This window comes from Plectropomus leopardus, chromosome 24 (genome assembly GCF_008729295.1).
Source record: "Plectropomus leopardus isolate mb chromosome 24, YSFRI_Pleo_2.0, whole genome shotgun sequence".
In the NCBI taxonomy this organism is placed as follows: domain Eukaryota; kingdom Metazoa; phylum Chordata; class Actinopteri; order Perciformes; family Serranidae; genus Plectropomus; species Plectropomus leopardus.
The window spans coordinates 9,583,920-9,607,446 of record NC_056486.1 but is presented as its reverse complement, the minus strand read 5'-3'; the positions used below and the strand labels follow the sequence as shown (position 1 = coordinate 9,607,446).

Genomic DNA, 23,527 nt, shown 5'->3' with positions numbered 1-23,527 from the left:
AAACTTTTCCAAACAGCCATTAACACTTGCTAATTTTGACAGGAAAGTCATGATGACAAAATTATTAATGTTGAATTAATGACATAGATAATGATGGTTTATGTTTGTTTGTTTGATTTTATCTGTCTGTCTGTCTGTCTATCTATCTATCTATCTATCTATCTATCTATCTATCTATCTATCTATCTATCTCTCTCTCTCTCTCTCTCTCTCTCTCTCTCTCTCTCCAAACAATGGTGACAGAAAAAGGAAATAAGCAGATTTGCAGAACTTGACAAGGTGAATATTAAAAAATACAAACAAAAAACAAAACAAATAACGGTAATTCTGCTGTTATAATTTCGCAGTTACTTTCACTTAAATTAACATTATTGCAGATTGTTGTATGGTAAATATATTAGATGTGAAATATTCGAGAGAGGAGAAGAAAAATTAACGACAATAAGAGCAATGATCAATTAATAACAATAATACATATAGCGTATATATAACCTAACAAATAAGTACTGTGTTGGTGATGATAAGTGAGTGCTGAAAAGTGTGTGTGTGTGTGTGTGTGTGTGTGTGTGTGTGTATGTATGTGTGTGTATGTATGTATGTATGTATTTATATTGCTTGCTTGCATGCTATCATTTTGTAACACTAAAACTGATGTAACAGTTACTGGTGGTTCATTTTGTAACCTGTTTATTAATGTCAAGCTTGCGCCCGCCAGGCTCTACCCGTCGCCCCTCTATACATTTGGTTGAATCGTTGCGCCAGTCAGCGCAGAGCCACCCAGCACGGGACAAACCATTTGCCCAACAGAACACGGGGGTGCTCTTGGTTTAGAGAACTCCAGGAAACGCAGAGGTAGGCAGCGACATGTCGAATTCTCTGCAATTTATCATTTTATACGACACGCCAGGCGATAATGTACAGGCTCGCCGTTTTTATTTGTAGGTAACATTTATGAAGATAACTGTTACCTAAAATAAAAACTTTAGCGTACCTCTGCACAGATAGCGGAACAGTCTCGTGAAACTGTTACATGTGTATCCTTCAGTGGAGATAGCGGTGTCTGTACAATATCACATGTGTGTTACGGTGTATTTATCCAGCCATGTGCAAAGCATTTTTCGTCGGCGTGTCGGAGAAAAAGTGAAAGGTGGCTTAAAAACGGCGGCTTGTAGTCTTATCAGTATTATGTAACGTATGGCACAGCGGGGGACAATGGTGAGGAGAAGAGAGTGGTTTCACAGCGTCCACAACAATAACACAATGAAACTCCAACCCCTGCTGCATCTGTGCAGAGTGCACTAAACCCTGCTTTTGTAATTAAAAGATATTAAACGATAATGTCATAGAAGAAACACACTTAAACATGTTTGTTTTGTGCTTAAATACACCATAAGGAATCCTCCAATAATGCCATTGGCTGCCTCCAGTGATAATTAACAACTGACTCATGAGTTTGATAACTGCACACAAAGTTCCCTATTTGATAAATGGTGGAAATGTTAATATTATGGGAGGTAAAAGCGCTGCCAAAATACCTTATTTTTTGGTATTGTCAATATTAACCCTTTAAAACCTGGTTCGACATCAGTTTTCACAGTTCAGACACCTCACACAGCTATTTAAACATCTGAAACCTGAGCATATTGGTTTGATTTCTTTGAAAAACACAAGGCAGGAACCAACTTAATCAAAAATGGCGTGCAAATTGCAAGAAATTTTTTAAAAGGTGTCATAGAAAATGACTTGAATTTTTTTTTTTTTTTTTTTTTTTAAAGGGAGACTTGTTGCAAAATTATCAAAAACTAAGGGAAATGAAAATGTCCAAAAAATGTATTCAGAATCATAATTCCATATTTAAAATTATGTAAGAGGAAAAAAATCTATAAATATATTTATTTTATTTTTTCTGGACTTTTTGGATCATTTTCTTTTTTTCTTTGTTTTTTTTTTTTTTTAAACTTTTTTTTTGCTTATATGTTAATTTTCTGTATTTTTTGTAATACAAATTTCTTACTATTTTTTGGGGCCATGTGTTGTTAAGTTGCTTATTGCCTTCTTTCCAAGTTTTGGAAAGAAATCAAAGCAATTTGCTTAGGTTTCAAAAAATAATCTTGTTTTGTCAGACTGTTTTTTTTACTACAATAATGTCAAAACAATACAACAAAAACATTTATTTTTAGGAAATAGTGTGAGAGAAATAGTTCCCAGCTCGATGACCTTGATAAATTTGGTCCTTGACCATCCTGCAGAGTACAGATAAGGACACACACCCACGTGAGACACACATCACAGATAAGTGAGGCAGCAAAACCAACTGCCTGTTATACACTCCTGACTGCAACAATGTGAGGGATCCTGTCTTTGTGCCTCTTTATTTAATACCGTCAACTTTTATTATTATTTGTTTACATACTGAGGTGACATTCTCTCTCTCTTTATTTCTTGTGTTTTTCTTTCGATAGGGGTGTGTGTGTGTCTCTGCCAGAACCGGTAATGGCCAACCAGCTACCTCCACAGCAAGGAGACCCGCTGCTGAACAAGTTGTACCAGGTGAGCCGGTCTAGCGGGAAAGAAACCACCAAAGACAGCCTGCATGCCAGGGGACAGTGGGCGAGCAAGGCTGAGTTCCTCTTAGCTGTGGCGGGGCAGATCATCGGCCTTGGAAACGTCTGGAGGTTCCCTTACCTCTGCTACAAAAATGGAGGAGGTAATAAAGCATGTGGGATAGGGGAGACGAGAGGAAGTTTGAGCCTTAAAGTTTGAATGATTCTGCAAACTCTCTTTCCTGCCGTCGCCTCTGTGTCTGTCGTCTCCCCTTTTCTATTCCTCTTTTGTTCTTCTATCGTCGTCTCATCTAAAACTAGGCATTTTCAAGGTGTCTGCTCGACGGGGGAATATTTTCTTTGTGTGTTTTTGCACCAATAATATAAAAGAAGTTGTCCTAAAATTATCCATAAAACTGATGACAGTGTGAGGGTGAATTTGGGGTTATTACTTTGTTTCAAGGTTCATATTTAGATATTAGCAGTGCTTTTATATTCATGAAAAACCCGGAAAAAAGTCATGGAATTTGACAATTTCAAATTTCACAAGCAAATTAAGGATTACAGATGGTTGTTTGAGAGGATGTATGGTCTTTAAAATTTGCTTCAAAGTCATGGAAAATTCATGGAAATGTATTGGTTAAAATGTGTATGAACGTTGTATTAAGTTGAATGTAATCAGCGAAAGTCCTCAGAAAGATATCACCTTCTGTGTGTGTGTGTGTGTGTGTGTGTGTGTGTGTGTGTGTCAAGGTGTGTTCTTTGTACCCTACCTGTTGTTCCTGGTACTGTGCGGTATCCCCCTGTTCCTCCTGGAGACCTCTCTGGGACAGTTCACCAGCCTGGGAGGGGTCAGTGCCTGGAGGACTGTCTGCCCATTATTTGGAGGTAGGTTTATCTAATTATGTCATCAGTCGATTCTTAGATTTTAGGCTGCAGTTTGTGCTGTTCTCGTGTTGGATTGCACATTGTTACATGTACCCCGGTTTGACGTAGGGCTAACAATTACTCACAATTATTTTCAATATTAATTTATTTGCAGTTATTCTCTGAATTGTTTCCATAAAATGTAAAAAAAAAAAAAAAAGTGCAAAATTGCATTTATGATTGATAAGAGTTAATTGTTGGCTGTCACTCCCTCTAGCGGAAATTGATGTATCCGTGTGGGGAGTGACAATGATACACTAAGCTCAGCATAGCCTTGATTAGAGAGTGATGACAATTGGGGAAACAATGTCACACTGGGTTGTACATTAACACGCTAAAAGTGCATATTTATTGACTGTGGTCATTTTGTTGGTGCATGGTGAACTGAATGTCTATCTGTTTGCAACTAATGAAAATGAGTGATAGTTAACAGCGCTCACACGCTGTGTTTCACGGCACCCGAGGATTTACAGTATTGGCATGCTAGTGTTGTCCCAAGGATTATTTCCTGTTAATATTCCCGCTAGCTAAATCTGAACCAAACCTTTTCCTGTGCCTAACCACTGAGAGGAGCGCAATACATTTTAACAGGAGGGAGCCAATATTTGACAGGGGAACAGAATTCTACACAACACCTGCATGATTAGCAACTGGCAATCCTGACAGTGCAGCCACTAGTGCTCAGGGTTTTGCGGGTCCTAGAAAATCTTAGAAGGCATTCAATTAATTGATATAAAAGTAACGCCTTAACTGGTATTATAATGTCTTAAATCAGTATTTGAAAGTCTTAAAAATGCTCAGACATGCCAAGTATTATTATAAGAATTGTTTGTGTACTTTTAGTGTACATAAGGTGCCAGAAAAAAAGGTGTCAGTGCAGAAAACAGCATTAAAATAGAGCTTGCTCTAATCCGAGAAATGTACCAAAATCCTATGATGTGAATGCAAACAACAACAGTCAACATCCATGTAGCCCTGTTGTGTTTCTTTAAAAAGGAAATTCTATTTTTGCTTTTAAAAACACTTTTCTGGCCATTACTCAACATAATAAAGTCAGGGACAGAGGGGAAGACCTTTTGTCAGTTACTGAGTTGGTGACACTAATCTCGGATGCCCGCCTTCAAACTGTGCAGATTGTTTAGATCTTCTGTGCAGCTGTGAGAAAGATGTGTGTGAAGCATCCGTGTTTTCACAGTAAACTGTAAGTGCAACTTGACTGGTGTGCCGAGGCACACAACCACGTGGCGGTATTTCTAGATTCACCCTGTTCAGTGACAAATATGCACTGCCCTGCTCTTCGGCCCATATGGTACACAGATGCACACAAGATAACCAGCATTTTCTTGACAGCTTGTCGTGTGAAGGCCCTGTGTTTAGCACAGGGACAAACTCTCGTGTAGTGCCGCGGCGAGACTAAGCACTCCCTCCTCAGCCACAGACAAAGAAATGCCTATGTGAGAACTCCTCACTTGTTTACTCATTTAATATGCCATCATCTCATAGAGGCCTGAATTTCATTAGAGAATATCACAAACAGCCTTTTGTTTAGGTAAACAGTCCACACTCTCTAACCCACTCAAAGCTTCATAAGACCATCATTCACTCTTAATGAAGATATACTAGATGTGGGCTGCAAGTCGAGTGTCTCAATAAATGAATGCTCTCATCTGAAAATCAGATGACTTGGATCTGATAATAGACTGTGTGTGCACAAATGCTTTGAAACTCATTTATTTGTGTTTCTGCGACTCTTATCTTGCTGAGCACCAGCTGATGATACGATCTGTTTTACCAAATCATCACACATCATATCTGTCTGTCTGCATTTTTTTGTGTCTGCAGGGCTCGGCTATGCCAGCCAAGTGATGATCCTGCATGGCTGTGTGTACTACATCATCATTTTGGCCTGGGCTCTCTTCTACCTGGCCTACAGCTTTAATGCAGAGCTGCCCTGGTCGCACTGTAACAACACGTGGAACACAGGTCGGTAAAGACAGGAAGTCAAAAGCTCCTGTCACTGCAGTCTGTGGCTGCTATGTAAAACCATAAATAGGTCTGAGTGATATGGCCTTTAAATGATATCGCTATATCTTTAGGCTATAATGTGTCTATATTTAGAAAAAGAGAGAGGCTAGTGGTTGTTCTGTAGACTATAATCAGATGTGTGTCAGGTGCTCACAGAAAACAGCATAAACAGGAAGGAAATCCAGGCACTCCAAAAGTGTTAAAAACATGAAAAAATCAGGAGGAATTACATTAAAATGCCTTTATTGAAGTGGTTGAAATATGTTGGCTTTTTTAAAATTTAGCCACGACAATAAAGGCTTTTTGATGTAATTTTTTCACGTTTTTCACACTTTCGGAGTGCCTGGATTTCCTTCCTGTTTATCATGTTTCGCTTTATTTTCATCTCTCTTCTAAACAGCTATAGACTACTAAAATGCTAAACTATAAAATAAACTACTGTTTCAATAAAGTTCAATAAAGTAGCTACTAATATATAATTAAGTTAAAAAAAAACGGTCTTAACAAAGTTAAATCAATTACTGTTACGATAATTAAATAAAATACAGTTGCAATAAAGTTAAATTAAGCACCTTTATTATAAAGTTGAATACTATACTGTCAGAATAAAAATTTAATGAACTACTGTAACAAATTTGCTAGCTAAATAATGTTATAATTAAGTTAAAGTACTATAACAATGAAGTTAAAATACTGTTATAATAAAGGTGAATGAAATCTCTTATAATAAAGTTAAATAGAGTTTTGTTATAATTAAATGGATCAAAGTGGAACCACTGATACTTTTATTCTGAAGCACTTTGCTCGTTTCGGGCCTGGAGTGTTGATATACTCAGTGTTTGTGATTTCGTCTTTTCATTATTCAAACTTGGAATAAGTAGTGATTTGTCGTGTGTAATTGATATATCGGCCACCCCTAACCTAAAGATGTACGTGTTCTCCTGCAGAGGCATGTGTGCTGTTTGATCACCACAACCAGACAACCAATGGGACCAGCCTGCCTGAGAACGCCACCTCCCCTGTCATGGAGTTTTGGGAGTGAGTGTAGCTTCCCTGGTTTCTCACTTTTTATTGTGGTGATGATCACATTAACAGCAGTGTGTGTGTGTGTGTGTGTGTGTGTGTGTGTGTGTTTGTTTGTTTGTTTGTTTGTTTGTTTGTTTGTTCTAGGCGGGAGGTGCTCCGTCTCTCCAGCAGTTTAGACGAGCTGGGTCCAATCAGCTGGAAGCTGGCTCTGTGTCTGGCCATCGTCTGGCTTGTCTGTTACTTCTGTGTCTGGAGGGGAGTCAAGTCCACTGGGAAGGTGCGTGCAAACACTCTCAACATCATCACGCTGCTGGATGCTGACTGTAGGTGCCTTGTGTTGGTCTGAAAACAATGGGAATTTAGTTCTTGTAGTTTGGCAACCTTATCATCATGCTTATACTCACAGATTCAGCGTGACTTAGACTTTCAGAGGACATCATTCTCTCCTGTGTGTAAAGCCCCTTAGAAAAAAAAGACACTCCTCATATCCCAGAATTTTCCTGAGAATCGTCACGTTTTTGAGTTTTTGTCACTATCAGAGTAATCCAGTGATAGCTCTTTGTACATCCATGGCTAGATTAAAAAATAATTGATAAAAGCTAATTTGGCAAATTATGTATGGTTCAAACCTGCCAAAATGTAATTAAAGCTACACAAAGAAAAATTGGGGTTTATGCTGTAGCCCCCAGTGCAGTCTCGGAAGTCGTCCTCTGTTGGTCTTTTTATGATTTAGCCTTTCAAGGGGCAGTCACCCCGAGGCGCGTCTCTAGAGAAACGTCATCAGAAAAAACTTGGTTTCTCTATGGTACAGTGTGCTTTACAGGTGCTCCTTTCTTGCTGCTGCACAACACGTTTTTCTTTTGGCCATACATAAAAGTTTAAGTATTTTCAACTTTTCTGCTCAATGCGTGGAGTCTCCCGTCAGTGTCACTTTTGGCCATACACACGCAGCCCCGCTCTACAGGTGATCCCAGCTGTTTTTTCCAGATGCACTTCCAAGGCTTCTTGGAAGTGCATTTCCTTTTCTCGGTCATGCCTGGCTCATTGTGTCTCGGTGTGATCAGTCCCTAAGGGCAACAGTCAATGTTTTAGGGATTGTAGCCAGCAAACCAAGACTGGGCCAAGGCTTCCTCTTCCGTGTGTCAGTCATTGTTTACAGTCCTAGCAACTTGATATTTGAAAATAGAATACCAGATGACATTTCAGCTAATCTCTATAAACCGATATCTGCATATGAATGCAGATAAATGACAAAAATAGCAAATATAAAGCTAAATCATCATCAGATAATAGCCAATGGGGTCTTCTGCTTTTGCTCTCCACGCAAGCTGTTAACCTGAATATAACCAAAGCTCAAATGTGATTATTTAATAATACTACTTGGACTAGAAATGGAAACCCGAAAGCTTCCTATACAATGTCTTGTCTCGTTGCCCACACATTCTGTGTTCATATGCATATACTTGTTTATAGAAATTACCCACAGTGTAATATGCATAGCAGTATTCCCCAAAACCGGGGAGTTCTCTCTTTCTTTTTTCTGACGGAGGGCCACAGTGTCAGACTTCTAAAAGCCCCGCTATAAATGATTCCTCATTTTATTTACCCTACTTCTCTGAGCGCAGAGAGAACGAGGTCAGTTAAACAGCAGCGTCCATTAAACTGGTTGCGTCTCAGTGACTTGCTCAAGGGCTTCTCAGCTGAGCTGCGTGACTGAGTGGTGGCAGAGTGAGAGCCAGAACATAAATGTTGTTCTTTCATATGGTCAGAGAGTGAATTAAGGGACCGGGCAATGCAGCATTTTTTTATAGAGTTTGTTTGTCATGTCGCTGCCATCATCTGTCAACAGGTTTCAGCGCTCCAGCTTTCTTTTAATACATCACAGACGTGTCCCTTCTGTTTTCTCTGTCTCCTTGCCGTCTCAACCACATCCCTGCTCGCTGTGTACATTGTAGGTGGTGTACCTGACAGCCACCTTCCCATATGTCATGCTGTTTGTGCTGCTGGTGCGCGGAGCCACCCTGCCGGGAGCGACCCACGGCATCATCTACTACCTCAAACCTAACATCACCCGCCTGGCAGACCCACAGGTACAACACAAACACACACACACACACACACACACACACACTTTAATTCATGAGAGACACATTATTGCCCCATTTTAGATCATATGGGAAGTTATTTTTTTGTGTACACATTTTTGTAACTTGTGTGAATGAAATGCGACTTTATTGCATGTCTTTGGGAAACTGTGTCAGCCTGAAATTTCAAATGCAAAGAAATTGATATTTTTGTTTGATTAAGCATTTGGCACGATAGGGGAGCAATCAGCAATGGTGCACTGCATAACAGTCATATTGTTAGCGCCTCCAGAGATCATTTTTTTGTTTAAACATATAGCTCCTTGAAACCTGAGAAAATTGGCTTTATTTCTTTCACGAACAAGAAAAAAAGGCAATGAGCAACTTGGGGTGCACATTACCTCAGCTGGTACAGCATGCGCCCCATGTACAGAGGCTACATCCTCACCGTAGGGGCCATGGTTTCGGTAACATGTTTTTTGCCAGTTTTTGATAATTTTTGTACAAATCTATCTCTCTCTCTCTCTCTCTCTTTCTCTCTCTCTCTCTTGCAAATTTTCTAACCAAGACATATCTAATTTGCAATTTTCAAGTTGCTATTGTCTTTTTCCTGTGTTTTCAAAAGAAATCAAACCAATTTGCTCAACTTTAAAATATTCTATATGCTTTTAAACACACCACGAGAAAACTGATGTCAGTTTAGGTTAATTCTGATTTTAATGTTGATTGAACAAAGTAAAAAAACTGCATTGAAATTGGTTTGCTATTAGCCAAGCTGTAAATTTAAACCATGATTTAATCATGTTTAAAAGTTAATCCTTGTTGGTGCAATCCAGCTTCAGACACTTATATTTTGAAAATCTCATACCATTGCAACCCTAGTTTCAACTATCCCATGTTGCAACTTCCCCATGTCTTTTCTGTCACATCCAGCACATTCATTCACATGTAGTTAGCTCCCGTTGCTTCTCATCTGTTTGTGAATTGTTCCCCTCTCTCTCACTCTGCAGGTATGGATGGATGCAGGTACCCAGATATTTTTCTCATACGGAATCTGTTTGGGAAGTCTCACAGCACTCGGCAGTTACAACAAATACAACAACGACTGCTATAAGTGAGAGCCTTTGTCACACACACAAACCCACGACAGCAAGTCTCGCCACACAGCGTCTCCTTCCACTCCACCTCAGACAAACCATAGTCACTGAAATGTAAAATGTAAGCTCCTGCTGGTCAGATGGCTTCCAGAAGGAATGGCTGGAATGGACAGAGAAAACACACTGATACGGCCACACCTTAAAGAAAAGCCCTCAGTGCCATGTTTCCCACACTCTAGGACTCTCACATACACACACACACCCATACACACACACTCATACACAAAGAAAGAGTCAAGCACTTAACTCTTGGCTCGTATTCACAGTAACAGGCCAGAACTCCACAATACAAGGCCAAAGACCAAGACCTCAGTGGATTCTGTTAGGGCGCTTTTCTGCATGTATTTCTTCATATTGTGTCTTGCCATGTTGTCAGTATTAATAGTTTTTTTCTGTGTGTGTGTGTGTGTGTGTGTGTGTGTGTGTGTGTGTGTGTGCGCGCGCGCATGTGGCTTCCAGGGACTCGTTCCTCCTGTGCCTCCTGAACAGCGCCACCAGTTTCCTTGCAGGTTTTGCCATCTTCTCCGTGCTGGGCTTCATGGCTGAGGAGCAGGGAGTGGACATAGCCACCGTGGCCCAGTCAGGTGAATCAGGGTTGGGGATGGAAACAGGACTTTCCTCAGCAGATATGGGGAGATCTCGTTTAGGAAAGCAGCTCAAGGGAAAACAGAAATAAACAAACGTAAAAGATTAATACTTACAATGAACTGATCCTACTAAGGGACTGTTCATTATTTATTAACCACTTAGGGATGGTAGCTGAGGTGTAACTTCTTTTTATGACTCCATGCCGTGGCCAGAGGCTTTATGTTTTCAGGTTGTCCATTCACATGTATACATATACAACACGTTCTTATGAACACAATATCTCAAGAACTTCTTCAGGGAATTTCTTTTAAACTTGGTACAAACTTTCACTTGGACTCAGCCATGAACTCATTAGAGTAGGATGTCATCATTATTATAATATCATTATGTTCAGCCACATAAAACCAAGCGGACAGAGTAACACCAGCCTTACAGGGTCCCTACAGATCCATAAAAAGTCTTTAAAGGCATTAAATTCTTTAATCTGAAAATAAGGCCTTGATTTGTATTGAAATGTTGTAAATTAATCTTTCAAAAGTCTTAAAAATTGTCAATTGGAAAGTAGGATTTTATGAGTATTTTTTTTTCTGATGTTGCATTGTAAAATCTTAATAATTGGCAAAATCTATTTTTGGTAACTAATTAACCATATTCTTCTTCTTAAACTCATCATAATGGGAATCCAGGCAGCAGAATCTCATACGCATCATTAAAAAAAGAAAATTGTCAAGAAAATCAGTCAACAACTGCAAGATATTTTCCTCTTCAGTTGGTAAACCAAATAGATACTTGTAATTTAATATTGTTTATTGTCCTCCATGTGGTCCACTTTCTCCAACACATTACATATACATATTCCAAGTCTTTAACTGGCCAAAAAAATGTATGTTTTATGTTATGATTAAAATTGTCCTTCTTTAATTTTGGCTATTGTAAATATGATCTTAAAGTGGCAATTTAAAAAAGTCTTAAAAAGTCTTAAATCTAACTTGCCTTAAGCAGTAGATGCCCAGCTTATAATATTTTTTTCTTTATTTTACAAACAACAATAGCATCATCTGTGGCCTTTTTTAGCTGAAAATGTAGGGTTTTATTTTATATATGTATTGTCACATTTTGCTTTCTTCTTCATAAAAAAAAAAAAAAAAAAAAAAAAGACACAGGACTTCTGGACACAATAGGCAGAATCTGAATCTGTGGAATCAGCTCGACAGCCAGCTGTTAGAACATGTGTTAACTTTGTTCATCATTTATTTTTGTTTATCCTCTCAGGGCCGGGCCTTGCTTTCATCGCCTACCCGCGAGCTGTAGCCATGATGCCTGTACCCCAGCTCTGGGCCGTCTGCTTCTTCTTAATGATTATCATGCTGGGGCTGGACACACAGGTCGAGACACACACACACACACACACACACACACACACACACACACACTTTGATGAATCACTTGCGATGGCATTGATGTGTTTTAAAAAGTGTGAAACTGACAGCACCCACGCTGATCCTGTCTCTCCTGCGTCACCCAGTTTGTGAGTCTGGAGGCCCTGATGACGTCGGTGACTGATCTGTACCCTCACCTGATCCGACGGGGTTACCGCAGAGAGCTGCTGCTGCTATTCATCTGCTTCGTCTGCTTCCTGCTCGGACTGGTCATGGTCACGCCGGTGAGTCACACTCAGGATGGATGGATGGATGTGTGTATGAGGTGTACATGAGTCTCTAATACTGTTCGTTTTTAAGAGATATAGAATCGTGGAATAATCTCTGGGTTTTATTTGTTCATTTGTTTGTTTTGTTTTTTGCATGTCTGTGTCCTCGGCGATGCAGGGCGGTCTCTATGTGTTTCAGATCTATGACCATTTCTCCTGCAGTGGAGCCAGCCTGCTGCTCCTCTCCATCTTCCAGTCTCTGGCCATCGGCTGGGTCTACGGTACAGAGCTCAACTCCTCTCCATACGTTTCCTTTCATCTCATTTTATCATTTTCTTTCCTCTTCCATCTCCCTCCATCACCTTTTTCTTTATTTCCATTTTCTTCCCTTTCTATTAATTTTCTTTGCATTCTTCCTCTCTATCTTGTCTTTTCCTTTCCTTTATTTTCCACTTCTTTTTTTCCTTCTATGCTCTCCACTCCACTACTTCTTACCTGTCATCCTTTTCTCTCCTGCTCTCTTCTTTTTTATCCATCACATTTCCTTTTATTTCCATTTCATTTCATTTAGTATTTGCTCTCCATTTTCCCCTTCCATTTTTTTATCCTCATTTCCTTTCCTGTGATGTCCTTTCCTCCTCTTCACTCATTCTTTCCTTTCATCATTTTCTTTCTCTTCTCTCCTTTCCTTGATCCTTTCCTGACATTTAATTTCAGTCACTTTGCTCCTATAATCCTCTTTAATGTCCATTATTTTCATGTCCTTTGCTTTCTTCCTCTCCACCTTCTCCTTTCCTTTACTTCTGTCCTCTTTCCCTTTTCCTCCCTTTTCTTCCTCTCCCTTCCCTTTCTGTTTCAATTGATTACCTTTCCTCCTCTCCACTCATCCTTTCCTTTCATTCTCACCTCTCCCCTCCCCTCCTTTACTCTGCTCTACTTTTTTCTCCTCTCCTCTCCTCTCCTCTCCTCTCCTCTCCTCTACTCTTCTTCTCTTTTGTCTTTGTTGCCTTTTTTTCTTTTTACGCCAGTGGTGGACAAAGTACACAATTTGAATCAAAGTATAGATATTCCTTATCAAATATGACTATTAGAGTTCAAGTACTAGAGTACTTGCCTTTTACAGTAAGTATTCAAAGTACTTTTTTTATCTCATCACATCATTGTATATTGTCACAATGCATTTACAGAGCCTAATGACTCTAAAACAACCCACTGAATACAATGACTTGCCTGTGTAACCGGCAGAATAAAAAGCTTGTTGAATATGCTGATAAACCTGTAGACATGCTCATAGTCTTGTAGGCTGTGATGAAGTTTGTGTGCAGTAAACAGAGCAAACATTTAAAATGACACCAGTCATTCTTCATCTCAAATACTTCAATCATGAACTCTGGTGGGGACTCTTCATCTCCATCTGCTGCCGTATCCATTACTAACACCACATAACCAATTTCAACCGCCTGCTGCTGACCTCTCCTTTCTACTTGTCTCTATCAAGTTGCCCCATTTGAGCACCACTTCAACAAACAAACCACATGCAGAACTGCATGATCTCAGTTTATGGACTTATGCATTTTGTACAAAAATGTCCAAAATCATCAGTGTGGATTCAAAACTTTGCAGCGCCTGCTGCATTATGAGGGAGCCAGTTCCTACTGACAAGCGCAGAGCCACAGCATCATGTTACATATAAAAGCAAAAAATGGCTTTTTTTGAATTGCCTGAAATACCACCTCATGCGAGCGTAAAAACTTTTTGCGATAAATGGGAGTTTTTTCTATTTTGATTTTCCATTAGGCGTATTTTATATTGGCAATTTAAATTTCTCGAATTCGAATTTGAGAGTGAATGGAAACCCGCCTATTGAAATGTGGTGGAGTCAAAAGTACAATATTTGTCTTTTAAGTATAGTGTAGTCAACGTAATACATTTCCAAAAAACTTCAAACTCTACTTAAGTGCAGATACTCAAAAACTCGACTCAAGTAAATTGTCACTGTCCCCTACTGTTTAACCCTGATACATTTAGATATAGAAAATATCCCACAATCTCATTCCATGTCTGAATTTAATTAGATTCTGTCTGAGCTCATTAGTGGGACAACAGGATATTGTATAATTAGTAAATGCTCAAATACATCAGAGGCTGACTGCTGTCATTTCTCACAGAAATAAAAAGACACAACAGTGACAAGAATTTAACACCTTTTATTTTGAATCCCTCCACTAATGAAAGTGGTTCCTTAAATCTGATTAACACACTCGCTCCACTTCCTCCCCTCCCTCTGCATTCCTCTGCCAGTCAGTAGACAGTATATTAACATGGCTGCAGTGACCCACTGTTGTAAGGAGACTGGCTCCCAGCCAGGCCCCTGTCTGTCTCCTCCTGGCCCTAAATCAGCCCCTGGGCCCTGTCGCCTCTCAGTCTCAGCCTGGCGGCCCCTGGGAGCCGCTATCCCGGCCAGACCCGGGACCTTATAGCATTTACAAAAAGGTTGTTTGTTTTAGAGTGAGATTGGTGAAATGTGCCACATACGTTGAACTCTCATCAGACATGATACTGAAGATTAATGTAATGATGTCTTTGTGTATTCACATGGACACACACTCACATGTGATGATGTGTGCTGGTATGCATGTGTCTATGGTGACCAAATGTATCCTCTGATTAAAATTTATTAGTCCTTGATAAATTATATCTTATGAAGTGCAAGTTATGTAACCAGTTAAATTTCTTTGTATAAACTTATATAAATGTGCAAATTAATATTATTAATATTATTATTTTTTAGATATATTTTATATTTTAGATATTTTGTTTTGCATTGTATTTTTAGATTTCTGTATTTTTTAACTTTCTGTTTTTTTTCTTTTCTATTGTGATCAGTAACTCCAGTGTCACAATGTCATATAATTCCTTAAAATGCAAATGCAAATGCAAATGCAAAAGAATACAATACAGGAAGTGGTAGAGCCTTTACACTGGTCACTCTGTGTTTGGTGAGGAATTGAGAGCAAGAACAGTTGTGACGAAAAGAGCTGTGTCATCACAGGAGATAGCGGGTAAGTGAAGTAGATGAGCAGAGAGTGTGTGTCAGTGAGCGTGTGTGTGGGAATACAAATAGCAAGAAGCCTGTTTTATGGCTGTGCCAGCAGGAGGTGAGTGAGGAGAGGGGGTTTTAGTGGACTGGGTAACACAGCGGTCAGGACTCCTCTGCACCTTTCCCCCTTTTAATGACTGTGGGATTTTACAGTTTTTTAAGCACTCTAACACACGCTAACACTCTTCTGCTGCTGGCCACGGCTCACTTCTCAGGTTTGGTTATTTTAGAAAAGGGACACCTACTTTTACAGTCCTTTTTGGCACTGGGTCTGACTCTGTAACATTTCTATTTCACATTTAACAAAAGTCTGAATCGGATGTCATAAAAGCTACAGACAATCAGTACTACATGTGGCAGGAGGGATTAGTGCTTCTGTCTGTGGCAGCTTTGGCACAGCATTTTAGTTTCTGTTCAATAGGAATTACTGTTTTGGTGTGTTCACACCAAATGCGGTGTGAGTGTTTTGCATGGCGATTTTACAAACAAAGTCAATGCAAAGATGTAAATTCATGCCGGGCAGCACGATGGATGCCCAACTTTTTTGTGATCTTTACTTTTATAGGTTGTGATAACATTTTTTGCTGACTAAAAAGCTGAGATATAGCGGCATAGCATCATCACTAAAAAATAAATACAATCAAATCCTAATTTTTAAAGTTTTGTTATGTAGTTATTATTTTTACTTCTAGAAACTGAGGTTAAAGTTTTCCTTTTCAAAACCTTTTTCAAGTACCTTCCTCTATAGTCGTGGGTACTGGCAAAAAAAATCCAACCAAAGTTAGCCTCCACCACCAAAAACAACAAGCCAGTCATAAACCACACCATGATGTCAAACCAAACCCCAACCACCTGTGGTAAAGTGTTCTTGTTTTGTCCGCAGGAGCCGAGCGTTTCTGTGCCAACATCAGGGATATGACCGGCTACAGGCCCCTGCCTGTCTTCAAGCTGTGCTGGAAATACCTGACCCCAGTCGTGTGCACTGTGAGTGACCTTCTCCCCGCTGACCTGCTTTCACACTGTTCAGTGTCCGCTCGCTGGGAAATAGTAGACACATAAATGCATGTGCCTGTCAATCAGTCTAGCTTCTTGACAAAAGTGGTCTTTCCATGTCATATTCCAAACAATAACTTTGCATTTCTCTATCTCAAAGGAAAAATGCAGAGTACTGACATGAGAAAACTTGATGTCCAAACTTTTTTTTTTTTAACCAAACAGACTTTTTTTTTTATTTGACCAGAAACTGTGTCCCCAGCTCCATCAGAAAAAAGCACTGTACTTAAATATGAACTCGAGGTGCTTGTACTTTACTTGTATGCTATTTTGAACTTTTACTCCACTACATTTCAGAGTGAAATATTGTACTTCTGTATTCATGTGACATATTCAGTTACTTTACAAATTAAGATTTTTGTATAGATAAACATTAACAGTTTATACAAGGACAGCTGTAGCAGTTTATCAGTCAGTTCACAGAAAATAATTGCCTAATTGCCACAACTATTTTGAAATCTTATGTATGTTCTATCATTATCATTATTATTATTATTATTATTATTATTATTATTATTATTATCCCAGTTTGGGGAAGTTATCAATTTAAACTTTGTTTATAATTTTGAGGTTTGGGGTGGGTTTTTTTTTCCTTTTTTAAAATCATTTTGGGGTGGGTTTTTGTTTTTATTTTATATTTTTTTATAGCTTTTATATTTTTGGATTTTTTTTCTTGGAAATGTTTCTGCATTGAGTACTTTTACTTTTCATACTTAAGATAATTTTACCTGATTATACTGTCTTACTTTTACTTAAGTATGATTTTCAATGCAGGACTTGTAACAGAGTATTTTCATGGGTCAGTATTAGTACTTTTACTTAAGTAAAGGTTCTCAATAGTTCTTTCACCACTTGTCGTAATGTATGATTTATCCTGCAAAATCACACATCAAATCTAACTTATTTACATTTGTTAAAAATGCATGTCATTATGGATATTTTCGCCACTTAATCATAAGTAATATGCAGTATAACATACACATGTAATGTAATACATTGAATGTGTGATGTGATATGCCATTGTTATGTTTGTCATTTGTTTGTTGGTGGATGCTATTAGCACTCAGGTGTTAGTAGCCAACAATGCTATTTACACCTGGGGTCTAAATAGCCAATGTGACTATTTTCACTTAGGTCTCTATGTATGTCCCTGGGTGTCCTAGCAACGTTAAAATATAGCGTCAACATAAACAGCTATCCTGCTCAAGTTTATGTACAAAGTGTTCATTCAGGAGTTTCTCTTGCAGTGGTTACCAATGACTGATCAGAAACTTTTAGGACTCTTACGTTAGACAGGTGTTCAGTTTTGGATGGAAATAATTTGGTTTGACATTATTTTAAATGTCTGCCAGTGATATAATTTCACATCGTGTGGATGTTAACATTATGAAGTTTTGTTCTCCATACCTTACAACTAGGGCTGTCAGTGTTAATGTTTTAATTAGATGCAATTAAGGTTTGTACATAACACCTTATTTTTGTTTTTAATCGCCAGCTGACATTTCCGTCTTTCAGAGGCTGTACCGGGCTGAGTCTTTAAGCTAGAGTGATGAAACCATGTCATGCTAGCTTCTCCCTCCTCCCTCTTTATGCCCACAGGCTACCTTTCTGTTTTCCCTGGTGAGCTGGTCTCCATTGAAACTGGGGAAAGGCCTGGTGGCTCCTACCTGGGCCACCACGCTGGGCTGGCTCCTTACTATCTCCTCTGTCTCCCTTCTTCCCATCTGGGCCATCTATGCCATGGCCACCACCCCGGGGACCCTGCCACAGGTTACACTCTCTTTGATTCATTTACTACCTTGTTCTGCTGCTGATTTATTACTTTTACTTGTGTTAAACCAATCAACCAACTGTGACTCTTTGACCCTGCAGCGCTTCCGGTGTCTGTGCACTCCAGCCAAAAACTCACCGGCCCCGCTCCACTTTGCCAACAACATGTCAGCGCCCCCCTACAGCACCATGCTGCCGCTGAGTGAGAAGCAGAAGGAGCCGCTCACAAACATCATTGAGGATTGCAAGACCTGATGATGCTCAGTGCTGATGTAACATTGGGTGCTTGTCAGCCAATCAAGGTCAGAGTTAACACCGCTGGATCCCCGTTTTTAGATTGTATGTGTTTTAATGGATTGCAGGGGCCTATCTCATATCAAAAGTCACGGTCCACCACACCCAGGTCTTTAGTTTAATGTTGCATTCAGGCTGTCCAATGATCGCCAGATTTCTTTAGAATCTTTAGCCGGTGAAAAGTCATCGCAGGATTAATCACACAAAACTGGAGGCTATTGCATTTATTTGTCATTCATATGGTTCATCATGAAGTGAAACATCTCACTTAAAGGGTAACTTCAGTATTTTTCAGTCTATCCCATGATTTTGTGTCCATCTGACTACTGGAAACAACTGCAGTTGGTCTAGTATTGAACAAGAGGGCAGCAGCGAAACAGACTGCAATCTAAACATTAAGGGCCGATGTTTGTTTTGATTGATGCACGTCTACTAAAACTGTGTGACAGGCTCAGATTGTTATTCTCAGTGTCTGACATTATGGAGAAGATGCCTACAGAGATAGCCCTTTTTGTTTAAGAGTAAGATCCTCTTTGTTTAACAAGAGACAGCTCCGATATTACAATTGCCAAACCCACCAGACTCTATATAATAAACAGCAATTTTATCATTTTAAAACACACTCCATTCAAAGTTGACAAAAACAAAATAAATCTCACTGAGACTGTCTTGGGTCATCTTTCCATTGTTTCAACAATAACCAACTCTGGTTTGGTAGAAATTAGGCTGTATTCACCCAGTTAGATGTAAAACTATGCTGGCTCTGTACACACTGAAATTACTGTTGATTTAAATGAAGTCTGGTGGGTTTGACAATAGCAGTCTTGGGGCTGTTTCTGGTTAATATTACTCTTTCACAAAAGGTCTATCTCTGTTGGGATCAGTTTGAAAATGCTGTCAGACATTTAGACTAACAATCTGAACCTCTGAGGTGCAAAAACAATGAGAGTGAAACTGAAAAAAAAAGACTGCAGCTGCAGTCTGCAGCTCTTTTGCTCAATATTGGACCAATTTAAAAAATATTTGTTACCCATTTGTCACTTAGACTCAAAAATATGGGGAAATAGTGAATAGGTTACCCTTTAATGTTCACTCACATATCCGACGCAAGTCGTCACCTGAATGCACCGTTAGTCTTCCTCTCTTTACAGGGGAGCTGTGTGGACTTCTTCGTAGGTGTTTCACCTTCTGTGATCACGTTATTATGGGTCCCATTGCTTTTTTTGGAAAGCTTGTGCTATGATTGGGTTAAGTGTGAAATCCATACATGTGTAACAATTCCCAGATATCAGATGTTAAGATGGCACCTTTTTACTCTAAAGTAGTTGCTTACGTGGCTCATATGCCAAAAAAGTTTACTTCCATGGTATGCAGCCCACTGAATATTTATGGTCATGTTTAACACTTTGCTCATCGGCTTTGTGGCGACGTTACAGATTTTAAATTACCTTTTTTTTACAAAAATAAAAACCTAGATGAATCAAAAATCCATCAAAAAAGGGTTATAATTGACCTTGTTTGCAGTTGGAGGAGTCCTGTTAACAGTTTTACAGAAGTCTCTTTTACTATGGTGGTCTATGAGAAAAATGCTTTTTCTTTAGCTTAGTTGTAGCTTAATATTGCAAGTGGCCACTGGGAAAAACTTTCTGCAAGGCTAGGGGGCGTTCTTGGTGGCCGGGTTCAAGCATAGCAAATAAAAATTCAGAGTGCAGGATATCCCTGAAATAAATGCCCAAGTCCACAGCTCCAAATCCAGGGGTATGTAGACACTGAAGGAAAACTGACAGAGGGCCCTGGGCTGTGGCAGCAGACCCTGCTGCCACAGCCCAGGGATCGGTGGGGCTTGCTGGAGGCTTTAACGGGGCTGGAGAAGCAGTCGTAGCGGGTAAGAGGAGAGCAGAGCACATTGGAGAACCAGAGGGCAGGAGCTCTGCGGGGGGCCACAACAGAGCACTCACAGTTGGCTGTCCTCCAGTGTTCAAAAATCCCTGGATGTGGGATCCAACATGCTCTGCAGGCCCCATGTAGAGTGAGCGGTGATGGGCGTCTTGCCATGTGAGTGGTGGGATCCATAATAGCACGTGATCATCATATCATGGAGTTGGAATAGTTGAGACCATGACTTATACAAAGACCAAGTGGCACTAATGCAAGCTTTGCATCAGCAAGACAGCTTTTTACTGCCAGTATGACCTCATGTTTACATGTTTACACTTCATCGTTGACAGAATGATTGCAGTGATCACTAACCGTTTTCTCCATCATCTGTCTAAGAAATTGAGCAGGAAAGTTGTAGTTTTTTAAGTTTCCGTCTTAGATGCACTACTTAATGCAAAACAACAGGCGTCATTAGAACGTCTTTGCACTGTACCAAAAACAACTCTCATTATCAAACTGAGAGAGATGCAATCATAGTATCTGAATCAGCAGGTATTAATGCAATATTGAAATATTGCTGCTGCTGTGATGACAAAACTGATTTTTTTTCTAAGCCCAAAGCATTTAACTTTAAATGTAAGAATAGAACTCCATTGTGACTCTCTATGTGAATTTGATTGTATCTTTATTTGTAACATGTACATTTTTTACATGCAGAGGAACTTTCAAGTGGCAAACAAAGGAATGACCTCTAAGCATTGTATAGATGTTAATATTTTTTAGAAGAAAATGCAATATGCGAATGTAAATGTTGGTTTTGTAGAAACAGGTTCTTATGTTTGTTTACCCTTCACTATTGTTGCATCTAATCATTATTTTGAGTGTGATTAACCCTTTGAAACCCAAGCAAATTGGCTTGTTTTCTGTGAAAACATGGGTAGAAGGCAATAGACAACAAAAGAAATGACTCAAAGCAAGAAATTAGTAAAAGTACAAGATTAGCTGAAATTAGTTAAAAAAACAAAATAGAAATAGAAAATAAAAAACAGAGGCAAAAAATGTAATTATGATTATTATAAATATAGTTTTTCCATAGCCATTTCCCCTAGCTTTAAAAAAATTATTTTCTAAATGTACTACTTCCTTGCACTTTGTGGATCATTTCTGACCAAGTTGTTCATTCCCTTTTTTCCTGTGTTTGTGAAAGAAATCACAATAATTTGCTCAAGGTTGAAAGGGTCAATCTGCTGATAATTTATATGATTTATTGATAAATTGATGAGTCTGTAAATGTCAAAACATTTTGAAAAATACTGATCACAATTCCCCAGGCCCCAAAGTAACAGTAACATCTTAAATTGCTTTTTTTTCATCAACTAGCAGTCCAAAACCCAAAAACGTTTTATTTTCTATCAGAAATTATATGAAAGCAGCCAGTTATACATATAAAAAACAATAATCAGAAAAAGTACTATTTTTACTTTAAAAAATGACAATCCATCGATCTTAAAAATAAAGTTTGATATTAATTTTCTTTTGATAGAATAATCGATTAATCGACTAATCATTGCTGTCTATCCTTCACTGACTACCTTTACAGGTACAAAATATTCCAGTTTTTGGCAAAAAGACAATATTCCTACTCAGCTGTTTACATGGCAAATGAAAGAGAATATTCCACTAACACTAACACTCCAACCTCGGACCTTGTTGATAAAATGTATTTTTCATACGTCATTAACAGTTACGATGACAGACATTACAGACAATGTGCTCTTTTCATCACCACGAAGTCTTTCTGGGATATACTCTTTACTAGGAGAACTACTTCAAAAGATAAGCAATATTTCTTGTGTGCATTTAAAGTCTTTAAACATAAATGGTTTGTTTTTTTAATTTGAATTCTTCGCAAAGCTCCTCTGAGACTCATTTAAAACCATCTGCTATCTTTAATTCAAACTGATCCAAGTGTGTTATCATCTCTGTTTACATGTGCCTTTTCTTTGAGTTGCTTTTGTACCTTTTTTTGAATTAATACATACACTGTGTTCAAAAGTTTGTGTTCATTTCTTACAAGACAAAAGTGAGTTGTGTGTGTGCAAGTGTATGTTTGTGTTCCCCCAGAACAGGATACCTGCAGTGGACGCTACCCAGGAGATGCTGCTCCTTTCCTCAGCGCCATGGTAACAGATGCTAAGAACACACCTGGTTTCTTCAAAGAGAGAGAGGAAACGACAGACACACACTCCCATCAGCTGTTCAACCGTGACAAGAACAAGCACTGTGATTTCCCTTCATCTGAAGCGTTTTCATCCTGATGGGAATTACTGCTTTAACATCTATGAAGGGTTAGAAGGAGGGAGGGTGTGTGTGTTGTCTGTGTGTGTGTGTGTGTGTGTGTGTGTGTGTGTGTGTGTGTGTGTGTGTGTGTGTGTGTGTGTGTGTGTGTGTGTGTGTGTTTGTGTAGCAGAGGAGAGGGAGTCATGGAGACATACTGAGGGAGGGAGCACCAGGGGGATTCTGACACCACCACTTAGATAGAGCCTGGCGGTTATGTAAAAGGCTCGGCCTGTCAATTAACCGTATTGGATTCCCTCCCCTCCTAGCCGCCGTAGGAAGTGGCACACATACACGTGGCTCGGCACGCGGGTTCACACACACAACTTGTTTTGGTGACGCTCAATACTGTATCCAGCACGTGTGATCCGGGTTACTGTGTAATTGTGTGTGGGGGCGGTTTATGTCCATATGGTTGCTTTGGCATACATCTCACTTTCAGATGACGGGGATTAAAAACGATCCAATGGGCTGATTGTGTGAGAATCAAAGAGCAGAGGAAGAGGGAGGGAGAGGAGGACATAGTGAGCCAAAGCGTGCGTGCGTGCGTGCGTGCGTGCGTGCGTGTGTGCGTGTGTGTGTGTGTGTGTGTGTGTGTGTGTGTGTGTGTGTGTGTGTGTGTGTGTGTGTGTGTGTGTGTGTGTGTGTGTGTGTGTGTCGTGTCAGTGTTGAAAGATGCTGTGGAAAGTTGCCTAATTTCTGCTCGGGCTAGGTGCCACTAGTTTGCAGCTGCACCATCCATTTTTTGCGCATATATGGGGATAAACTCCACATGCGAGCATGCATATATGTTTATGTTGATGTCCCTCAGATGTCCTCTCTCACACACAGCTCTGTCTCTTTCCTGCAGGTAATACACTTGACAGTTTGGTGTAAAGGAGATGCAGGCAGCAGCTGGGGGTGGGGGTGATGGACGGGTTAGAGACTCGAGGACGGAGAGAAAAAGAGATGGGTAGTGGGGGCGGGAGGTTGCATAACAGTTGATTTGGACATGCTCAATACTGGATGAGGACGCAGTGTTCGATAGTCGGCTGCAGGGCCGTAGCAGAGATTTTAATGCACCCGTGGCCCCTCTGTTGAAGAACTGTCATCATTCC

The 23,527-nt window shown here is 39.6% G+C and overlaps 1 protein-coding gene across 4 annotated transcripts in view; it reads left to right on the top strand.

The window, feature by feature from the left end:
- The window catches only part of LOC121962677 (sodium- and chloride-dependent GABA transporter 2-like), a 34,979-nt gene extending 11,623 nt beyond the window's left edge, over positions 1-23,356 (top strand). Inside the window, exons 3-18 of one of the 4 annotated variants that reach the window (XR_006107155.1) lie at positions 2,463-2,707; positions 3,297-3,431; positions 5,313-5,453; positions 6,443-6,533; positions 6,666-6,798; positions 8,477-8,611; positions 9,616-9,719; positions 10,222-10,346; positions 11,623-11,735; positions 11,876-12,013; positions 12,177-12,279; positions 15,982-16,082; positions 17,751-17,921; positions 18,024-18,223; positions 22,218-22,441; positions 23,281-23,356. Coding sequence is in view for 3 of the 4 variants with exons in the window: in XM_042512922.1 (XP_042368856.1) it covers positions 2,494-2,707; positions 3,297-3,431; positions 5,313-5,453; positions 6,443-6,533; positions 6,666-6,798; positions 8,477-8,611; positions 9,616-9,719; positions 10,222-10,346; positions 11,623-11,735; positions 11,876-12,013; positions 12,177-12,279; positions 15,982-16,082; positions 17,751-17,921; positions 18,024-18,176 (1,857 nt within the window). In the remaining variant the exon portion in view is untranslated. Of the gene's footprint in view, positions 1-243; positions 280-715; positions 853-2,462; positions 2,708-3,296; positions 3,432-5,312; positions 5,454-6,442; positions 6,534-6,665; positions 6,799-8,476; positions 8,612-9,615; positions 9,720-10,221; positions 10,347-11,622; positions 11,736-11,875; positions 12,014-12,176; positions 12,280-15,981; positions 16,083-17,750; positions 17,922-18,023; positions 19,703-22,217; positions 22,442-23,280 lie in introns of those variants that run through there. The other 3 variants (XM_042512922.1, XM_042512924.1, XM_042512921.1) reach the window with 3 other exon arrangements.
- The last annotated feature ends 171 nt before the right edge of the window (positions 23,357-23,527 follow it).